This window comes from Salmo trutta, chromosome 14 (genome assembly GCF_901001165.1).
Source record: "Salmo trutta chromosome 14, fSalTru1.1, whole genome shotgun sequence".
NCBI classification, from domain to species: domain Eukaryota; kingdom Metazoa; phylum Chordata; class Actinopteri; order Salmoniformes; family Salmonidae; genus Salmo; species Salmo trutta.
Genome location: NC_042970.1, coordinates 26,400,612 through 26,419,102, shown reverse-complemented (window position 1 = coordinate 26,419,102; position 18,491 = coordinate 26,400,612). Strand labels below are relative to the sequence as shown.

Genomic DNA, 18,491 nt, shown 5'->3' with positions numbered 1-18,491 from the left:
AAGGTCTACACCTGTTGTATTCGGTGCATGTAACAAATACAATTTGATCTACCAACGCTTTCCAGCACAGCTATGCCTTACCACAGTAGCTACTTCGACCAACATGTAGGCAGGTTCCTTAAGATTTAAAACTTCTCAAACAGCCTAATTCCCACAAAGTGATTAATACTGCGATTATACTACACTCCCAACACCTCCTCCTAGCTCTTCCTTCCAGCTGTCAGCAGATACAGGAAGTCCACCAGCTCCATGGTCCAGGGGAAAGAGAGCAGAGGACCTGGCAACAGCAGCATCTGGTGGACCAAGCTCTGTCAGCTCCATCCCCTCACCCTCTGCTCTCCCCTCTCCCGCCAGCCATTAGCAGTATATCACAGCTTATCCTCCTGGCCCATTGCCACTACGTACCGCACCGCCCCCATCAGCATGGAGACAGAAACACTTGCTGCCTCAATTATGCAAAAGGTATGAATTAAACATGAGCGTACCGCACAGGAAACACTGTGCACACACACACGTGTGTTCATCCATGTGCTCAAAGACACACACACACAAACTATTACAGCATAGAATCAAATACTGATCATACAAAAAGCTGTTCGTTACAGGCGTTTCTGTGAGATCTATTGTAGTAGCAGCAAACATTGCTAAGGAGGAGCCTCTGCAAGACAGTATAAGCCCTCACTGTGACCCGTCATATGGATGACTGATACATTTACTGAATAATAAAGTTAGCTCAGGCCGTTGTTGCTGCTGGTGATGAAAGTAGAAGGTGATGAGGAATATTGCCATCACTACGAACTTAAGAACAAAAACAGCATAGCGTGGGAGTTGAACCTCGAGCCAAAGGCTGAGCTGATTCCTTCTCTCTACCATGCCCTTTATTAATCAACCTTGGTAAGTGGGGCATAGAGTGTGGTGTGAGGAGCTCTGGGGGCATGCAGTGGAGGACACACACAAACTCTCACTCTCCCACACACAGCTGATGTTCAGTGCTACTGGCCTGGAGGCCTAAGAATCAGACGCTGCTGATGCAACCTTTTGCACAGTCTCAGTTGTTGTTTAAGTCTTGCAATTCAAATACACAGCACCCCTTCCCCTAGACCAGATAAACAGACAGCCAACCATCCAGCCTGGCTGACACCGGAAGCCCTTAGAGTTCATACAGACTGCAGAAACCAGGGTTCTATTAGGCCCATAAGATATGAATTCATTAAACCGGCATATAGCCCTTAAAGCTGGAATCCATAGCTGCTACATCCATTTTTGGACTTCCTAATTAATGATATACCCTACCCCCTCAGAGTGGTACACTACGAAGCAAGCTAGATCTACTCAGGCTTTTATAAAGCTAGCCAGCTTCAGTTAGCTTCACATTCCATGTCAGGCTTCATCAGAACTACGACGGCGGATACCGCTAGTTGGCCTGCCGCGGACTCTTGGAGGCTTGTAACTGCGAGTGCATGTCGCACATGGCTAGTTGAACACCAAACTCTTCAGAGATAATGCTGAAACATCAGTTTGAGTAAAAGGTAAAACAAAAAACAAAAAATAAATACACAAGAAAGTAAGAAGCTATATATACACAGTTGAAGTCCGGAAGTTTACATAAACTAGTTTTAATGAATCCAACCTAAGTGTTTCAACCACTACACAAATTTCTTGTTAACAAACTAGTTTTGGCAAGTCAGTTAGGACATCTACTTTGTGCATGACACAAGTAATTTTTCAAACAATTTTTTACAGACAGATTATTTCACTTATAATTCACTGTATCACAATTCCAGTGGGTCAGAAGTTTACATATACTAAATTGACTGTGCCTTTAAACAGCTTGGAAAGTTCCAGAAAATGATGTCATGGCTTTAAAAGCTTCTGAAAGGCTAATTTACATCATTTGAGTCATTTGGAGGTGTACCTGTGGATGTATTTCAAGGCCTACCTTCAAACTCAGTGCCTCTTTGCTTGACATCATGGGAAAATCAAAATAACTCAGCCAAGACCTCAGAAAACAATTGCAGACCTCCACAAGTCTGGTTTATTCTTGGGAGCAATTCCCAAGCGCCTGAAGGTATCACGTTCATCTTTACAAACAACAGTACGCAAATATAAACACCATGGAACCACGCAGCCGTCATACCGCTCAGGAAGGAGACGCATTCTGTCTCCTAGAGATGAACGTACTTTGGTGCGAAAAGTGCAAATCAATCCCAGAACAACAACAAAAGACCTTGTGAAAATGCTGGAGGAAACAGGTACAAAGTTTCCTTGCTCGCACATGCTTTTTCAGTTCTGTCCACAAATGTCCCACGCTTCGCCTAGAATGGCGTTAAGCTCACCGCCATTGGACTCTGGAGCAGTGGAAACGGGTTCTCTGTAGTGATGAATCACGCTTCACCATCTGGCAGTATAATGGACGAATTTGGGTTTGGCGGATGCCAGGAGAACACTACCTGCCCCAATGCATAGTGCCAACTGTAAAGCTTGTTGGCGGAGGAATAATGGTCTGGGGCTGTGTTTCATCGTTCAGACTAAGGGCTTTGGGATGAATTGGAAAGCCGACTGCGAGCCAGGCCTAATCACCCAACACCAGTGCCCGACTTCAGAAATGCTCATGGCTGAATGTAAGTAAGTCCCGGCAGCAATGCTCCAACATTAGTGGAAAGCCTTCCTAGAAGAGTGGAGTCTGTTATAGCAGGAAAGTGGGACCAATTCCATATTAATGCCCATGATTTTGGAATGAGACGTTCGATGAGCAGGTGGCAACATACTTTTGGTCATGTATAATCCATAGAAGAGTTTTGGAACCTCTAACCCTGGCAATTTGACTGTTAAATCTACAATATGTAACTTTTTGGGCGACCTGACCAAATTCATAGGAAATGTGAGTTATAGATCTGTCACTCTCATTGAAAGCAAGTCTAAGTGGTAGATGTGTTCTATGTGCACCATTTCTATGCTTCACATTTTTAAGTTTATTTTTTGTCTTTTACTTTTGTTTTCATACAACAACTTCAAACAGCTGAAAATGTTTTAAAAAATGTGGTTATGGAAAATATATTCCACAGTGGTTTAGATGGTAAAATGATTATCTATACAATGACTGCCTGTTTTGTCACAAACTGAAATTAGGCAAAGTATTAGAATTTTTGCAACCAGGAAATGGAGGAGCGATTCTTGCAGTGCACCTTTTAACAACTCATGCGTACGATAGCAATGGCTGCCAGTCTTGAATTGAATGGGAACTGCCATCTATTGATTATAGGTCTATGGTTGGTTGCAGCTGTCCGTTTGCCTTTAGCACATTTCTAAATACAAATGAGGCAAAAAATGTACATTTTGGAGACTAAATGCTGTCATTAACTAAATGGATAATGTATACTGCTCAAAAAAATAAAGGGAACACTTAAACAACACATCCTAGATCTGAATGAAAAAATAATCTTATTAAATACTTTTTTCTTTACATAGTTGAATGTGCTGACAACAAAATCACACAAAAATAATCAATGGAAATCCAATTTATCAACCCATGGAGGTCTGGATTTGGAGTCACACTCAAAATTAAAGTGGAAAACCACACTACAGGCTGATCCAACTTTGATGTAATGTCCTTAAAACAAGTCAAAATGAGGCTCCGTGTGTGTGGCCTCCACGTGCCTGTATGACCTCCCTACAGTGCCTGGGCATGCTCCTGACGAGGTGGCGGATGGTCTCCTGAGAGATCTCCTCCCAGACCTGGACTAAAGCATCCACCAACTCCTGGACAGTCTGTGGTGCAACGTGGTGTTGGTGGATGGAGCGAGACATGATGTCCCAGATGTGCTCAATTGGATTCAGGTCTGGGGAACGGGCGGGCCAGTCCATAGCATCAATGCCTTCCTCTTGCAGGAACTGCTGACACACTCCAGCCACATGAGGTCTAGCATTGTCTTGCATTAGGAGGAAACCAGGGCCAACCGCACCAGCATATGGTCTCACAAGGGGTCTGAGGATCTCATCTCAGTACCTAATAGCAGTCAGGCTACCTCTGGCGAGCACATGGAGGGCTGTGCGGCCCCCCAAAGAAATGCCACCCCACACCATGACTGACCCACCGCCAAACTGGTCATGCTGGAGGATGTTGCAGGCAGCAGAACGTTCTCCACGGCGTCGCCAGACTCTGTCACGTGCTCAGTGTGAACCTGCTTTCATCTGTGAAGAGCACAGGGCGCCAGTGGCGAATTTGCCAATCTTGGTGTTCTCTGGCAAATGCCAAACGTCCTGCACGGTGTTGGGCTGTAAGCACAACCCCCACCTGTGGACGTCAAGCCCTCATACCACCCTCATGGAGTCTGTTTCTGACCGTTTGAGCAGACATGCACATGTGGCCTGCTGGATGTCATTTTGCAGGGCTCTGGCAGTGATTCTCCTGCTCCTCCTTGCACAAAGGCGGAGGTAGCGGTCCTGCTGCTGGGTTGTTGCCCTCCTACGGCCTCCTCCACGTCTCCTGATGTACTGGCCTGTCTCCTGGTAGCGCCTCCATGCTCTGGACACTTCGCTGACAGACACAGAAAACCTTCTTGCCACAGCTCGCATTGATGTGCCATCCTGGATGAGCTGCACTACCTGAGCCACTTGTGTGGGTTGTAGACTCCGTCTCATGCTACCACTAGAGTGAAAGCACCGCCAGCATTCAAAAGTGACCAAAACATCAGCCAAGAAGCATAGGAACTGAGAAGTGGTCTGTGGTCACCACCTGCAGAACCACTCCTTTATTGGGGGTGTCTTGCTAATTGCCTATAATTTCCACCTGTTGTCTATTCCATTTGCACAACAGCATGTGAAATTTATTGTCAATCAGTGTTGCTTCCTAAGTGGACAGTTTGATTTCACAGAAGTGTGATTGACTTGGAGTTACATTGTTGTTTAAGTGTTCCCTTTATTTTTTGAGCAGTGTATTATAAAAAATATACTACACACCAAAAAACATTGGATTCATAAAATATTTCATCAGTCGTATTCCTCAAATAAAAAGGGGATGATGACAATCTTTGCGAGATGGAGGGTAGTTGATTTTTGGTCCTCAACTCGTGGCTCAGACACTTAATTTAGGATAAATGGAGTTAGCCTGCTGTGCAGCAGGTTAGTTCTGAAGGATTCGTTGCCATAGAAATGTATCTGGCTAAAAGGTGAGCCACTTTTGTGGTACAGGTTATCTCGAGTTGAACCCAGAGTTGACCAAAGTTACCTAGCTAAGTCCTCAAACCCGATTCGTAGTATAGGGCTCTGAACCCAAAATACAAGCTTGTTTTACGCCAATGACTGTAAGCAAATACAAACAAACCTATATAGCCTCAAAACACGGTTAAAACTATAATTTTGATATCATGGATGGTCAGTCCTTGCATCCTAATCTCTGTCTATGAATTTGACAGTGGTTACATTTACTGTTGTTTTATTTCTTTACCTACCTATTGTTCACCTAATAACTTTTTTTGCACTATCGGTTAGAGCCTGTAAGTAAGCATTTCAGTGTAAGGTCTACACCTGTTGTATTCAGCGCACGTGACAAATACACTTTGATTTGATTCTCCAGGCCCATCCCTCAGCTTTTTACCAACACACAGGCCGGGTGACCACTTTGTTATTGCTTCAATAAAAGGAGTCTTGCTAGAGATAGGGGTCCATGTCTGTACAGTGGGGTTAAATGACTTGCCATGACACTCGCATCACAACCAGCAATGTGAGAGGAATTGGCATTTATCAATAACACAAAGCAGACTTGACCAACGCTCAAAGCCAAATGGCATATGTGATGAGTCCCAGTAAGGGATGGACACTGAGTCCTCTGTATGACAGTGTAGTCACTCGAACAAATATGTAGGAATAAAAGGGCACTACATTTTACATTGAATTATAGTTAGAACAACCGGTATAATTACCGGACACCGCAAGTATGCAATTTTGTTATCCGAGATAAAAAAATAAAGTGATAGAATAAATGGTAAATACCACCATAAAATATGTACTTACTTATAAAAAATAATTATACACAAGTATTCAACTGGTAACGTTAGTTGGTTGACTACTCTGGCATAGAGCATATGTAGGCTAATATAGAGAGGACCATTTTGTATATGAAATACTTGAAGTAAAAAAAGAGGATGCACCTGGTTTGACGGTCTTCAAACGAATGGGCTCCCGAAAGTGGCGAATGACTGCATGCGTGTCGCGGTTTGTAAGTCCACTGACGGGTGTTCCGTTGATCTCCAACAAAACGTCACCGAAATAGGGCATTGTACCGACGTGGCACAACATCACATCCAACTTCATCTGGCCCAGGTAAGGAAACTCTCCGTGTTCAGCACCCCCCAGCACCTCCACCACGTTGCCGAATTCTCCGAGGCTTCCCCATGACACCGCACACTCCTGCACTTTGCTGGACCAATGTTTCTTCTTTTTCAGTGTTCTGGACATATTGTATCTTTTTGATGTGGTTCGTCACTGATCTGAAAGGGTATCTTTGGTTTTGCTTTGTTTCACAAGCACTAATGCAGGAGAAAATATGGGCGAACAGAGATTTCTGATATTGAGTTATTCACTGGATCTGGTCGGAGTTTAATTTCTCTTTTGTAATTGATAATTCACTGTTGAGAGCCAGCCTGTGTCATGGATGAGGTTTTCCCGGGTAATGTGTAAATACATTTCGTATTGTCCAAGAAACCACAGTAATGCTGGAGTAGCATGACTTCCAATAAAAGTCACTATGCGGGCTACGTTAGCTGGCTATTCCACTGAAAATACGTCCGTAATATTGCAAAACTCCCAATGGTCTTTGTGCGTAAAACAGTAAATAAGTCAGCAATCCAGTGCCTACATAAATGCATCAATGTGTTTCAGCCTCCGCATCACCTTATGATAGGTTGGTTCTTCTTATTCTCCTAAACCTTTGGATGGAAGTTGTCAAAACAGGGTATCCACTCACCTCACCATAGACTGCGTGAGAGACAAATCTCGGAGATTTGGGACATCGGAAGCCGTATATTTAGTGCGTCAACGAGAGTGCCTTTATACCTGTGACAGAAAACTGCTGGTGTCGTTATCACAGCATTCACTTAATGGTAATTTATTCTCGTTCCAGGTCGTAGTTCGCATCCCACACATTTTGATGATGACAACCGCGACTGCATCCCTCGCCACAGGTTAAAACACACCTGGCACCGCCAAGCAAGATGCGCGAATCCCGGAACGCCCATTTATTCAGATGTCACTGCGCTCCGCTCAAATCAACAACCTTTTACACGGGCTCCATCCCTCGGTGTATAGTAGCAGAATGAACACTAAATATTATTGCATACACATTATAGTGGGTCACTTTAGCAGTCTTGTATAATAGTAGGCTAGATAACGCAACAGTAGTGTATAACTGTATAAATCTTTTGCCAACACCTAAAATGGCATATGCCAGCAAAACAATCAGACAAAAAATTACACAAATAAACCAATGTGTTATAAACGAATAACTTAGTTTGTATAAACTACGTATAACCCCTTTATACATCCTTAAGTTTTAGCAAAATATATAAATACATTTTGCTTTCTTGGTCTCAATACAGATAAGGCCTACACTTATTGCATGGCAGAATTATTTGGGTGGAGGTTGAATCCTGTAATGGATAACAGGGAACTAAATACGGGCTACACAGTTGCTGTTAAAATTCATACAATTTTGGACACAAATTGCTTATAATCCTAGTGTGTATTATTCCCTATGTCTCCACAGTGCCACCCTCTGACTATTATATATCACTTCAACCCAGCAGAAGTGGAGAGGTAAGGCACATTCATTCAATAACAAATATTTTTATACAGTAAATTGTTTAAAATCAGACTATATTGCCATTACTCTCTCTTCCCTGTGATACATATATTTGCTAAACTGACAGGGACAGTCTGATTAAACAACAATAGGCCTAAGTCAACCTCAACAAATTGCTAACATCATGTGATAGTTAACTCACTTTGTAGTGGCAGAGAAGTCAAGAAATGTAAAAAAAAAAATCCAGATATTTATTAACTCTGCAGTGCAGCCTATACGGTGTGTCACGTTCCAAAGTGCTTGCCTGCATACCACCATTTATCTGGATGAAACATAAAATCGTGAGATGTGTGTTGGGTTAGTGAGATGATGCCACCCTGGACATTGTATTTAATAAATTAGTTGACTGGTGGAGGGTGGTGAGCAGCACTGCCATGATGATGCCTTTGCTGAGGTCTAGGAATTGACTCACTTACACCCAGTTCTGTTCTACCCACCCTGAAAAGCACAAAGACTCAATGATTAGTCAAACTCTGATACTTCTCTACATACTCTGTTCAACAGCAGCAATATATGCACCTAATAGTGTTGGTGTGGGAGGAGGAAAAGGCATACTTTTTAAGACCAAGATCCATGAAAATATGATTACCTTTTAAAGTTAGCATGGACTCATTGCAGGTGGCTGTTGTATGACAACACAATGCCACAAATGTCTCAATTTGAGGGAGCATGCAATTGGCATGCTGACTGCAGGAATGTCCAACAGAGCTGTTGCCAGATCTTTTAAATGTTCATTTCTCAACCATAAGATGCCTCCAATGTCACTTTAGGGAATTTGGCAGTACTTCCAACTGGCCACACAACCGCAGACCACATGTAACCACGCCAGCCCAGGACCTCCACATCTGGCTGATTGGCACATCTGGCTCCCCAGTGGGTGGGCCTATGCTCTCACAGGCCCACCCATAGCTGCACCCCTACCCAGTCATGTGAAACTAGGGCCTAGTTAACTTATTTCAATTGACTGATTTCCTTCTATGAACTGTAACCTAGTAAAATCACTGAAATTGTTGCATGTTGCTTTTATATTTTTGTTCAATATAAAATCCAACATTCAGTAGAGAAAACCCACAATGGACTCGATTTAGAGAACTGTTTCTACCAGATGCAAGGAGTGCGTAAAAAAAAAAGAAAAAAAAAAGACTAAACTATCGGCAACAATTACTACCTTGAATTGAAATGCTTTAATTATCCAGCAGAAAATGTAACCTGTGTATTAGCTCTATTCATGCCAATATTGAATCCAGTGGCATGTGGCTAGAATGATTTATTTTGGTATACAAGGGATGACCTGGTTTATAGAACTTCAAAACCATGGACTTTTGAAAAGAAGCCACAACAAAAATCAATTGTGTACAAGAATCATGTGCAAATTCAGTAAGTCACGTACCACAGAGACAAAGAGCAGTTTGAGACCAACTGCAACATTGACAAAAGGAGTCCTTTTTGATCAAACTCAAAATACGAAAATGTACCAGATGCATTATCAAGCAAAGTCACACGGAATGTCTTATCAAAAAGTTACGATTTTAGCATGAATGCATTGTGTAACATAAGAAACAATCCTACACGGAAATGTATAACTGTCAACATGGTAGAGGCAAGAATAAAAGCATAGTAGTTGACATACACGTAAAAGAAACCAGCAATGAAAGTGTGCACGAGAGAGAGGAAATGCAATCATGTTTGGCTGAATCGGAAGTGCAATAATTGTGAGATTTCAAAAGGTGTAAAAGAATGACTAAAGGACGGATTCAACCAAACTTGTCAGGGCAATGTTCATGTAGTATCTTTGTTTGTATAGCCTTCACACATCTACATCTTATTCTGAAGTATCTCTGTTCCATTGCCAAAAGGATTTATTTTATTTGAGCAAAGGAAACAGGTGTGATTTAAATGAAAGACAACCCTTATTAAACATCTTGGTTTTAGCTAGATGAAATTTGTACCAACATTTTGGGCCAAATCCTGACTTGAGATCTACATGCTTTCCACAATGTTGCGAAAATCTACCCTCAAGTTAGGAATCACCCTGGAGTGACTACAAAAATTCTGACATGCACACAAAAAACATCTAACTTCTTAGGGTTTGAGGGACGTAGTTGTGAGTATACATAAACGTTTAAATCAATACAATACATTCTTCACAGTCCCAAGGTTAAATCTGGCCAGTATCTAGGGTCGATGGAAATTGGGGGTAAAGGCATATATTATCCATTAGGAATCTAAAATGGCATACACACTGCATAATAAAACACACCATGTATGATGTAAGTGCCTGTAAAATAACCTTTTGAGAGGAAATGATGATCAGTGCATATAAGTGATTAGAAACCATAGGGTTACCTGATAGAGGGTTACTGAGAATGCCTGTTGAAAACCATCTGAAAGATGACCATTAAAGAGAGGCCACCTGAACCATGACTGTCAAAATAATGTGCAATACTGAATATTTTCTTTGCTTCGACAGTGTGTTTTCATACAAAAAAAAACATGAGTAACTGTCGGTACCACTGCCTCTATTTGACCCAAGGCAAAACAATCTTAGCTTAAGAGACATAGATAGATGAAAATTATCTCACACACACATCTAGTGTCATTGTCTCTGGGTTTGCATAATAGTAGACGATTACAGTCAATACGGATGGCTAGAGGGGGGATTCATTCAGTGATCCTATAGGTATGCACCACTCACTGCTGAACAAGAAACAACTGGGGTCTCTTTGACCCCTCTAGTCCTGGATGAGAGGAAGCAATGTCCTGGACTTGTAACTTAAATCACGAAGGCTGCTCCAACAAAACTGTACCATGAATGTGGCATCTGCAAGCAGAAAGCACAACAACTGGGGCATCCATCAACACTGCTGCCAATCCACCTTCCAGGCAGTACGTCGTGAGCACGTTCAAATTCTGACAACTCAAAAAGGCAGCATCCAACATTTCTCTTTGACACATACATTCATAGCTTCCTCTAGAATGAGAGGGAGGAAGGGGAGGTGGAGGGAATCAGGCTGCGTCATTCACCTGTTCAGTTCTTAAGCCCTAGATATGGTCCTTTTTCAAAATCATAGGAGCAAATAGTCTCTGCGTGACTGAAATAATCTAAACATACAAGAAAGTATTTTTGGCAGAGAGTGGTCTCTTTGGAGGTAGTGGCTAAAGAAGAAAACCCAGTGAGAGAGGATGGCAGGGTGTATAGGGAAGGGGGCAGAGCTCTATGTGGGGGCCTGGATGTGATGCTGAGACGTAGTCCTATAAGAGGCACTTCTGTGGTATTGTGTGCTCTGGGGAAGGGAGAGCTCCACCTCCACACTCCTCTCCCTCAGCAACTGAAGATGCCTAGGGAGTTGTGTGCACAGTCACTGGCTGCTGTGACAGACCTGGTTGGGGCACTGTAGACAAGTCCTCCCCTTTGCCCCAAAACGACCTGGGGGAACATCTGCAGAGACCAAATAGACATCAAATCAAAAAAATGTAATTGTATTTGTCACATGCCAAATGTGCCAAATACAACAGGTGAAATGCTTACATTACTCAACAGAAAGGATTTGCATCCATAGAGGAGCTCATAGACTTGAACGTGTCGGTGTCTGAAAGTTGACTTGTCAAAATGAGCGTCTGCGAGCTCACGGTTTAGAATTCATGTCTGTCAGTTCACAGTATGTCTGAGGTCACTGTTAAATAACAGGTCTGTGAGATCACTTTCAAAACATATCTCTGTGAGCTCACTGTTGACATGCATGCCACTAAGGTCTGTCAGACAGTCTGTAGCTGATCTCTCACCGGTGCTGTAGTGTTGTTCTGGGGGCCAGAGGGCTTTGCTCAGCCTCTTGGTGAGGAAGACTGAGGAGTTGTGGCTGGTGAGGAAGGCCGAGGAGTCCTGGTTGTTGATGAGGCTCTCCAGGGCTATGTCCTCATGCTGGCCTCACTGCTCCCCATAGGGCTGCTTGGGAAGGTGGGCTATGATGCCAGAGAGACCCTTGTCCAGGGGGTCATCCTCGGCCAGGTAGGCGTAGTACTCCCGGGTCCGAGAGTACATGTTAGCGTTGTCGTAGCAGTCCGAGCAGATGACCAGCGGCCCTGCACCACCTGTTGAGGACAATCTATTTCATCAAATCTTGCTCTATAACAAACCCCACTATCTGATGGAGACATAAACCTTTCAACAAACTGTGATGAAAAAGCCATTGTTCATCTGTGCATTTAAGAGGATACATACAAGAGATTTATAAGTTGTTTGTTGGTTCTCATAACTAAACCGACCTGTCGACACCCCAGCCAGTCCCTCGCGTGGCTGCCCAGGATGGAAGCTGCTTTGTCCCGTGAACAGAGAGCCCACGCGGCAGTGCAGCATCCCGTTGGCCTCGGTGTCCACCTCGCTGCCTGTGTCACTGTAGCACACACCTGGACAACACACAAACAGGATGGTGACTCACTCAACCTTTTCACTGGTCAGGTGCAATAGTTGACCTGTCATTTAAAATTCAGAACAAGTTAAAGTTAGTTGGGAACAGATCTATGAACTGATATATAAAAACAATAACTGGCATATATCCATTCGCTTCAATTTAAGCTATAACATAAAATACTTGATAAAAAGAAGAATGCTCAATATATGAGTCATTGAACAGTCAGCCTTGTGTAGACTCTGCCACGAGGTAACATAATCAATAGATAATCTTTTCTGTCCATCGGTGGTTTGCTTTTGGAGTCAGGTCCAGGAATGGTTGTAACGTCATAATGTCAGTTCAGATGGACCTGTAAACTGTATTGTTAGGGGATCTGAAAAACCACGATCAGTCAATGGGAAATATCGTTATTCTCTTGGGTAAAGTATTGATTTTTAGGGCAATATTGGTAGAAAGAGGAATATAGGAATAGATGCATATTTAACTACATGAAGTAATGTCCGTTAGTTTACTCCAATCAGGGTAGGGATGGTAGGGTTGGGCGAAGAAAAAAAAAAAAGTATATATACAGTGGGGGAAAAAAGTATTTGATCCCCTGCTGATTTTGTATGTTTGCCCACTGACAAAGAAAGGATCAGTCTATAATTTTAATGGTAGGTTTATTTGAACAGTGAGAGACAGAATAACAAAAATATCCAGAAAAACGCATGTCAAAAATGTTATAAATTGATTTGCATTTTAATGAGGGAAATAAGTATTTGACCCCCTCTCAATCAGAAAGATTTCTGGCTCCCAGGTGTCTTTTATACAGGTAACGAGCTGAGATTAGGAGCACACTCTTAAAGGGAGTGCTCCTAAACGCAACTTGTTACCTGTAAAAAAGACAAATCAATCAATCAGATTCCAAACTCTCCACCATGGCCAAGATCAAAGAGCTCTCCAAGGATGTCAGGGACAAGATTGTAGACCTACATAAGGCTGGAATGGGCTACAAGACCATCGCCAAGCAGCTTGGTGAGAAGGTGACAACATTTGGTGCGATTATTCGCAAATGTGAAGTCCAAGATGGACAAAGGGGGCGTTGTTGGGGCTGTGTTTCTGGACCTAAGGAAGGCTTTCGATACTGTTAACCATGAGATTCTCATCACAAAATTGTCCAAGTTCAACTTTTCCCCCGATGCCTTGAGATGGATGAAATCATACCTTGAAGGCAGAACTCAGTATGTCAGAGTGAGCAATGAGCTGTCGCCCACTCTTAGCTATGATGTGGGCGTGCCCCAAGGGTCAATACTGGGGCCCCTCTTGTTCAGCCTGTACATTAATGATCTGCCTTCCGTCTGCACTGGGTCTGAAGTTCAAATGTATGCAGATGATACAGTGATATGTGCATGCAAAGAGCAAACAACAAGCTGCACAAGAACTCACTACTGTAATGGTCCAGGTTACAAAGTGGCTCAGTGACTCGTGTTTGCATCTCAATGTGAAAAAAACTGTTTGCATGTTCTTCACAAAGAGGGCAACAGATGCTACTGAGCCAGATGTCTGTGTCAGGGGAGAAGCTCCAGGTGGTATCTGATTTTAAGTACCTTGGAATCATACTTGATTCCAACCTCTTTTAAAAAGCATGTGAAAAAAGGTAATTCAAATAACCAAATTCAACCTAGCTAATTTCCGATTTATACGAAATTGTTTGACCACAGAGGTAGCAAGACTGTACTTCAAATCGATGATACTCCCCCACTTAACATACTGCTTGACTAGTTGGACCCAAGCTTGCTATACAACATTAAAACCTATTCAGTCTGTCTACAAACAGGCTCTCAAAGTGCTCGATAGGAAGCCCAATAGCCATCATCACTGTTACATCCTCAGAAAGCATGAGCTCCTGAGTTGGGAAAATCTGGTGCAATACACCGACGCATGTCTTGTATTCAAGATCCTAAATGGCCTAGCTCCCCTCCACTCAGTATTATTGTTAAACAGAAAATCCAAACATATGGTAGCAGATCCACAAGGTCTGCCATGAGAGGTGACTGTATAGTTCCCTTAAGGAAAAGCACCTTTAGTAAATCCGCTTTCTCTGTGAGAGTGTCCCATGTCTGGAATACACTGCCATCAGACACACATAACTGCACCACATATCACACTTTCACAAAATGCATGAAGACATGGCTAAAGGTCAATCAGATTTGTGAACATAATCCCTAGCTGTGTATTGCCGCTTTCCATGTTGTCTGTTGTCTGTAGCTTGTGAGGTGTGGAAACCCCTTGTTGTTTTTATGGATTTTGTCTTGTTGCTCTATCTGTATGCTACATCTTGCTTGTCCTATGTTGCGCTGTCTGTATGCTATGTCTTGCTTGTCCTATGTTACTCTGCATGTGCTCACTGTTCTATGATTGTCTATATTGTAATTGTTTTTAATAACCTGCCCAGGGACTGCGGTTGAAAATTAGCCTTTTACTGAAACGTTGATTAATGTGTAAAAAAATCAAATAAACTCAAACGGAAGAAACACAAAAGAACTGTCAATATCCCTCAGCCTGGGGCTCCATGCAAGATCTCACCTCGTGGAGTTGCAATGATCATGAGAACGGTGAGGAATCAGCCCAGAACTACACGGGAGGATCTTGTCAATGATCTCAAGGTAGCTGGGGCCATAGTCACCAAGAAAACAATTGGTAACACACTACGCCGTGAAGGACTGAAATCCTGCAGCGCCTGCAAGGTCCCCCTGCTCAAGAATACATATACAGGCCTGTCTGAAGTCTGCCAATGAACATTGAATGACTCAGAGGACAACTGGTGAAAGTGTTGTGGTCAGATGAGACCAAAATGGAGCTCTTTGATATCAACTAAACTCACCGTGTTTGGAGGAGGAGGAATGCTGCCTATGACCCCAAGAACACCATCTCCACCGTCAAACATGGAGGTGGAAACCTTATGCTTTGGGGGTGTTTTTCTGCTAAGGGGACAGGACAACTTCACCGCATCAAAGGGACGATGGACGGGGCCATGTACCGTCAAATCTTGGGTGAAAACCTCTTTCCCTCAGCCATGGCATTGAAAATGGGTCGTGGATGGGTATTCCAGCATGACAATGACCAAAACACACGGCCAAGGCAACAAAGGAGTGGCTCAAGAAGAAGCACATTAAGGTTCTGGTGTGGCCTAGCCAGTCTCCAGACCTTAATCCCATAGAAAATCTGTGGAGGGAGCTGAAGGTTCGAGTTGCCAAACATCAGCCTCAAAACCTTAATTACTTGGAGAAGATCTGCAAAGAGGAGTGGGACAAAATCCCTCCTGAGGTGTGTGCAAACCTGGTGACCAACTACAAGAAACATCTGACATCTGATTGCCAACAAGGGTTTTGCCACCAAGTACTAAGTCATGTTTTGCAGAGGGGTCAAATACTTATTTCCCTCATTAAAATGCAAATAATTTTATAACATTTTTGACATGCGTTTTTTCTGGATTTTTTTGTTGTTATTCTGTCTCTCACTGTTCATATAAACCTACTATTAAAATTATAGACTGATCATTTCTTTGTAAGTGGGCAAACGTACAAAATCAGCAGGGGATCAAATACTTTTTCCCCCCCACTGTGTGTGAGATATATATTATATATATATATATATATATATATATATATATATATATATATATATATATATATATATATATATATATATATATATATATATATTTATATATATATATAAATATATATATATATATATATTTATATATATATATTTATATATATATATAAATATATATATATATATATATTTTTTTTTTATCATCAAAAATAAAGGGGGAGTAGAAATGATGCAAACAATTAAATTGATAACCCAAAATCCATCTGTAATATTAAAGCTGACCTACCCCCTAAAAAAAACTACAAAAAATCAGAACAGTCAGACTGAGTACAAAAACAGATAATTACATTGTAATGTCAAAGGGCCTCAGATGAAGGAGACGGATAGTGAATCTGGGAAGTAAGTGTCATGACTGTCCTGATCAGGTCAGGGTACAGGAGACCACCACCCTACAGATTATCTCCCAAACAGAGGAGGAGAGATCTAGGGGTCTGAAGATGTGGGGGTTTTATGACACCTCATGCCCATAATAAACCTTAGGACAAAGGAATTTCTCTGTGGCCTAACAATGGAGAACTGGCCTCAGAACATTAAACATGCAATAAAGGGACTTTGGAACAATGCTTTCCGTCAGCCACAATGGTGGTCATGACGAGAGGTGGAATATTAAAATGTATGTAACTTTTGTATTGTTTTTAAAGGTTAAGAGATGACATTGTTATGAAAACATTGTACCTTTAAGAGTTTTCCCAGTATATGCCTGATGTTTATACATTGTACGTTGTGCGGAAAATATCCAAATCAAACAGAATGTTTTGGTAAAGATGAAATGTGAAGTTAGTCTAAAATTGGATTTTTAGTAGAATCTAAGCCTTGCCCCTTTACTTTGGTCCGCCCAGAGAATTGCCCTAAAGGCGGTTACACCCACTTCTGACCCGAGGGTATAAGACAGGAGAGTGAAGAATTAACAAGGGAGACTAATTGACCCCAAGCTGCAGCGAAGGTCTAACAAAGTCAACGAACCCCAAAACGAAACACAAGGTTGAAGACAAAGAAATCTTTTTCTACACGAGCTACGGACGAGTAGCTGTGTCTAAGCGGGTGAATTCAAGCCGAACCACCCAGCCTCCACTCTCCATTGAATCGTGGTATCTACACCGTTCTAGCCCGAAGCTGTGAGCTTTGAGCTACAGAGCTGTCTGTCCTTAGAAGACAGCGAGGGATCAAACCACTAAGCCAAGAAGGACACTGACATTGTGAGGACAACCAGAGAGTTGCGCCGGAGAAGTGCGTCATTGAGAAGCCTAAACGACCCACGCGGAGCTTCCCACCTGAGACCTCCAACACGTAATTACATCATTATATTCTGACCCATAAGAGTGGCAGTTCGGGGCAAGGCTAAGTTTTAAATAAGCATAGCTGACAAATGAACCCAAATGTATATTTCTCTCGTGTACTTCCTTTGTTTCTCTCTCTTTTAAATCCCCATTTTGGGTAACACGCGCCATAGTGTGTTGGCCCGTTATACTAAGTCCTAATCAATAGCTAGACTGTGTTTTGTGTATGTGTATTTTTATCATCATTTTAGCTTGCTAGTAAATAAATAATCAACTAAGATTGGTGTGGTAAATTCATTGGTAAAGCCCGGGTCCGTGCAGATTCCCGGATTATGCGACGTTCAGATTATGAGACTGTAGAGGAAATTGATTAATTTAGCGACTGTTGTAAAATCGATATTCTGATATCCTTTGAGTTAATTTGGGAAATAGAAACTCAATCAAAACAATGTTCCCATGGTGCCCCAGGTTAATGAGTTAATAATTGCTTGATTCATTGCTTAATTCATTTAATCACGCAATTATAAACCGTTAATCATTCGATGAGCAACAGTCGTCACATTAACTAATACAACGTCACGACATAAGTATAGTTAAAGTTACCGTCAATTCCCTTGTGGACGTAGCCAGTTCCCTTGTGGACGTAGCCAGTTCCCTTGTGGACGTAGCCAGTTCCCTTGTGGACGTAGCCGTTGGACAGTGGTGGCATGAGCTGCTGGTGGCTCCCTGCTTCAGAGTTGGTGTATCCCTCCTGAGGCTCAGACAGCGTTCCCTGAGAGGACAGGTAGCTGGGGATGTCTACCGGCAGGTTCATCTCGTCTGAGTTGGTGATGCTGTAGTCCTCACTCTTCCTTCGCATGTGGTAGATGACAATGACCCAGACCAGCGAGGTGCCCACCACGCAGCAGACCACCACGATCACCACAATGCCCACCGTGTTCCAGCTATCCTTGTCGTAGCCGCCCGCAGTGTCGCAGTTGTTGGGCGAGGGCGATATGCTGAGGTAGATATGGCCGCGCTCCGTGCCCAGCGTGTTGGACATGATGCACGTGTACTTCCCTGTGTCTGCCGACCCAGCGTCCACGATGATGAGGAGCTGGTTGGCGGCGGCGAAGAAGTGTCGCTCGGTGAGGACCAGGGGCCCGTCATCCTTGGTCCAGTTGAGGCGGGGTGCTGGGCTTCCGCCTGCGATACACTGGAGCACTGCCGTCTCCCCACGAGCTACCGTCCTGTCCTCCAGGGGACGCATGAAGGACGGAGTTTCTGGGAGGAGAGAGATTTACATTT

General features: G+C 42.8%; 2 protein-coding genes and 1 long non-coding RNA gene across 5 annotated transcripts in view; 1 reads left to right on the top strand and 2 right to left on the bottom strand.

Annotated features, from left to right (window-relative positions):
- Positions 1 to 7,203, bottom strand: part of LOC115207689 (membrane-associated guanylate kinase, WW and PDZ domain-containing protein 3-like) — a 185,687-nt gene extending 178,484 nt beyond the window's left edge. For 2 of the 3 annotated variants that reach the window (XM_029775058.1, XM_029775059.1), the window contains exon 1: positions 6,150 to 7,191. In XM_029775058.1, coding sequence (XP_029630918.1) covers positions 6,150 to 6,456 — 307 coding nt within the window. In that variant the 5' untranslated portion in view covers positions 6,457 to 7,191. Of the gene's footprint in view, positions 1 to 6,149 lie in introns of all 3 variants that reach the window. The other variant, XM_029775060.1, reaches the window with a different exon arrangement.
- On the top strand, positions 6,189 to 8,028 carry LOC115207691 (uncharacterized). Its single transcript, XR_003881038.1, has 2 exons — positions 6,189 to 6,321; positions 7,763 to 8,028. It is a non-coding gene; the product is annotated as an uncharacterized LOC115207691 (long non-coding RNA).
- A 995-nt stretch (positions 8,029 to 9,023) lies between these two features.
- The window catches only part of LOC115207690 (leucine-rich repeats and immunoglobulin-like domains protein 2), a 28,657-nt gene continuing 19,189 nt past the window's right edge, over positions 9,024 to 18,491 (bottom strand). The window contains exons 14-17 of the mRNA XM_029775062.1: positions 17,808 to 18,467; positions 12,122 to 12,262; positions 11,642 to 11,947; positions 9,024 to 11,297 (exon numbers count right to left, since the gene is read on the bottom strand). Of these exons, the coding sequence (XP_029630922.1) occupies positions 11,784 to 11,947; positions 12,122 to 12,262; positions 17,808 to 18,467 (965 nt within the window). The 3' untranslated portion in view covers positions 9,024 to 11,297; positions 11,642 to 11,783. The remainder of the gene's footprint in view (positions 11,298 to 11,641; positions 11,948 to 12,121; positions 12,263 to 17,807; positions 18,468 to 18,491) is intronic.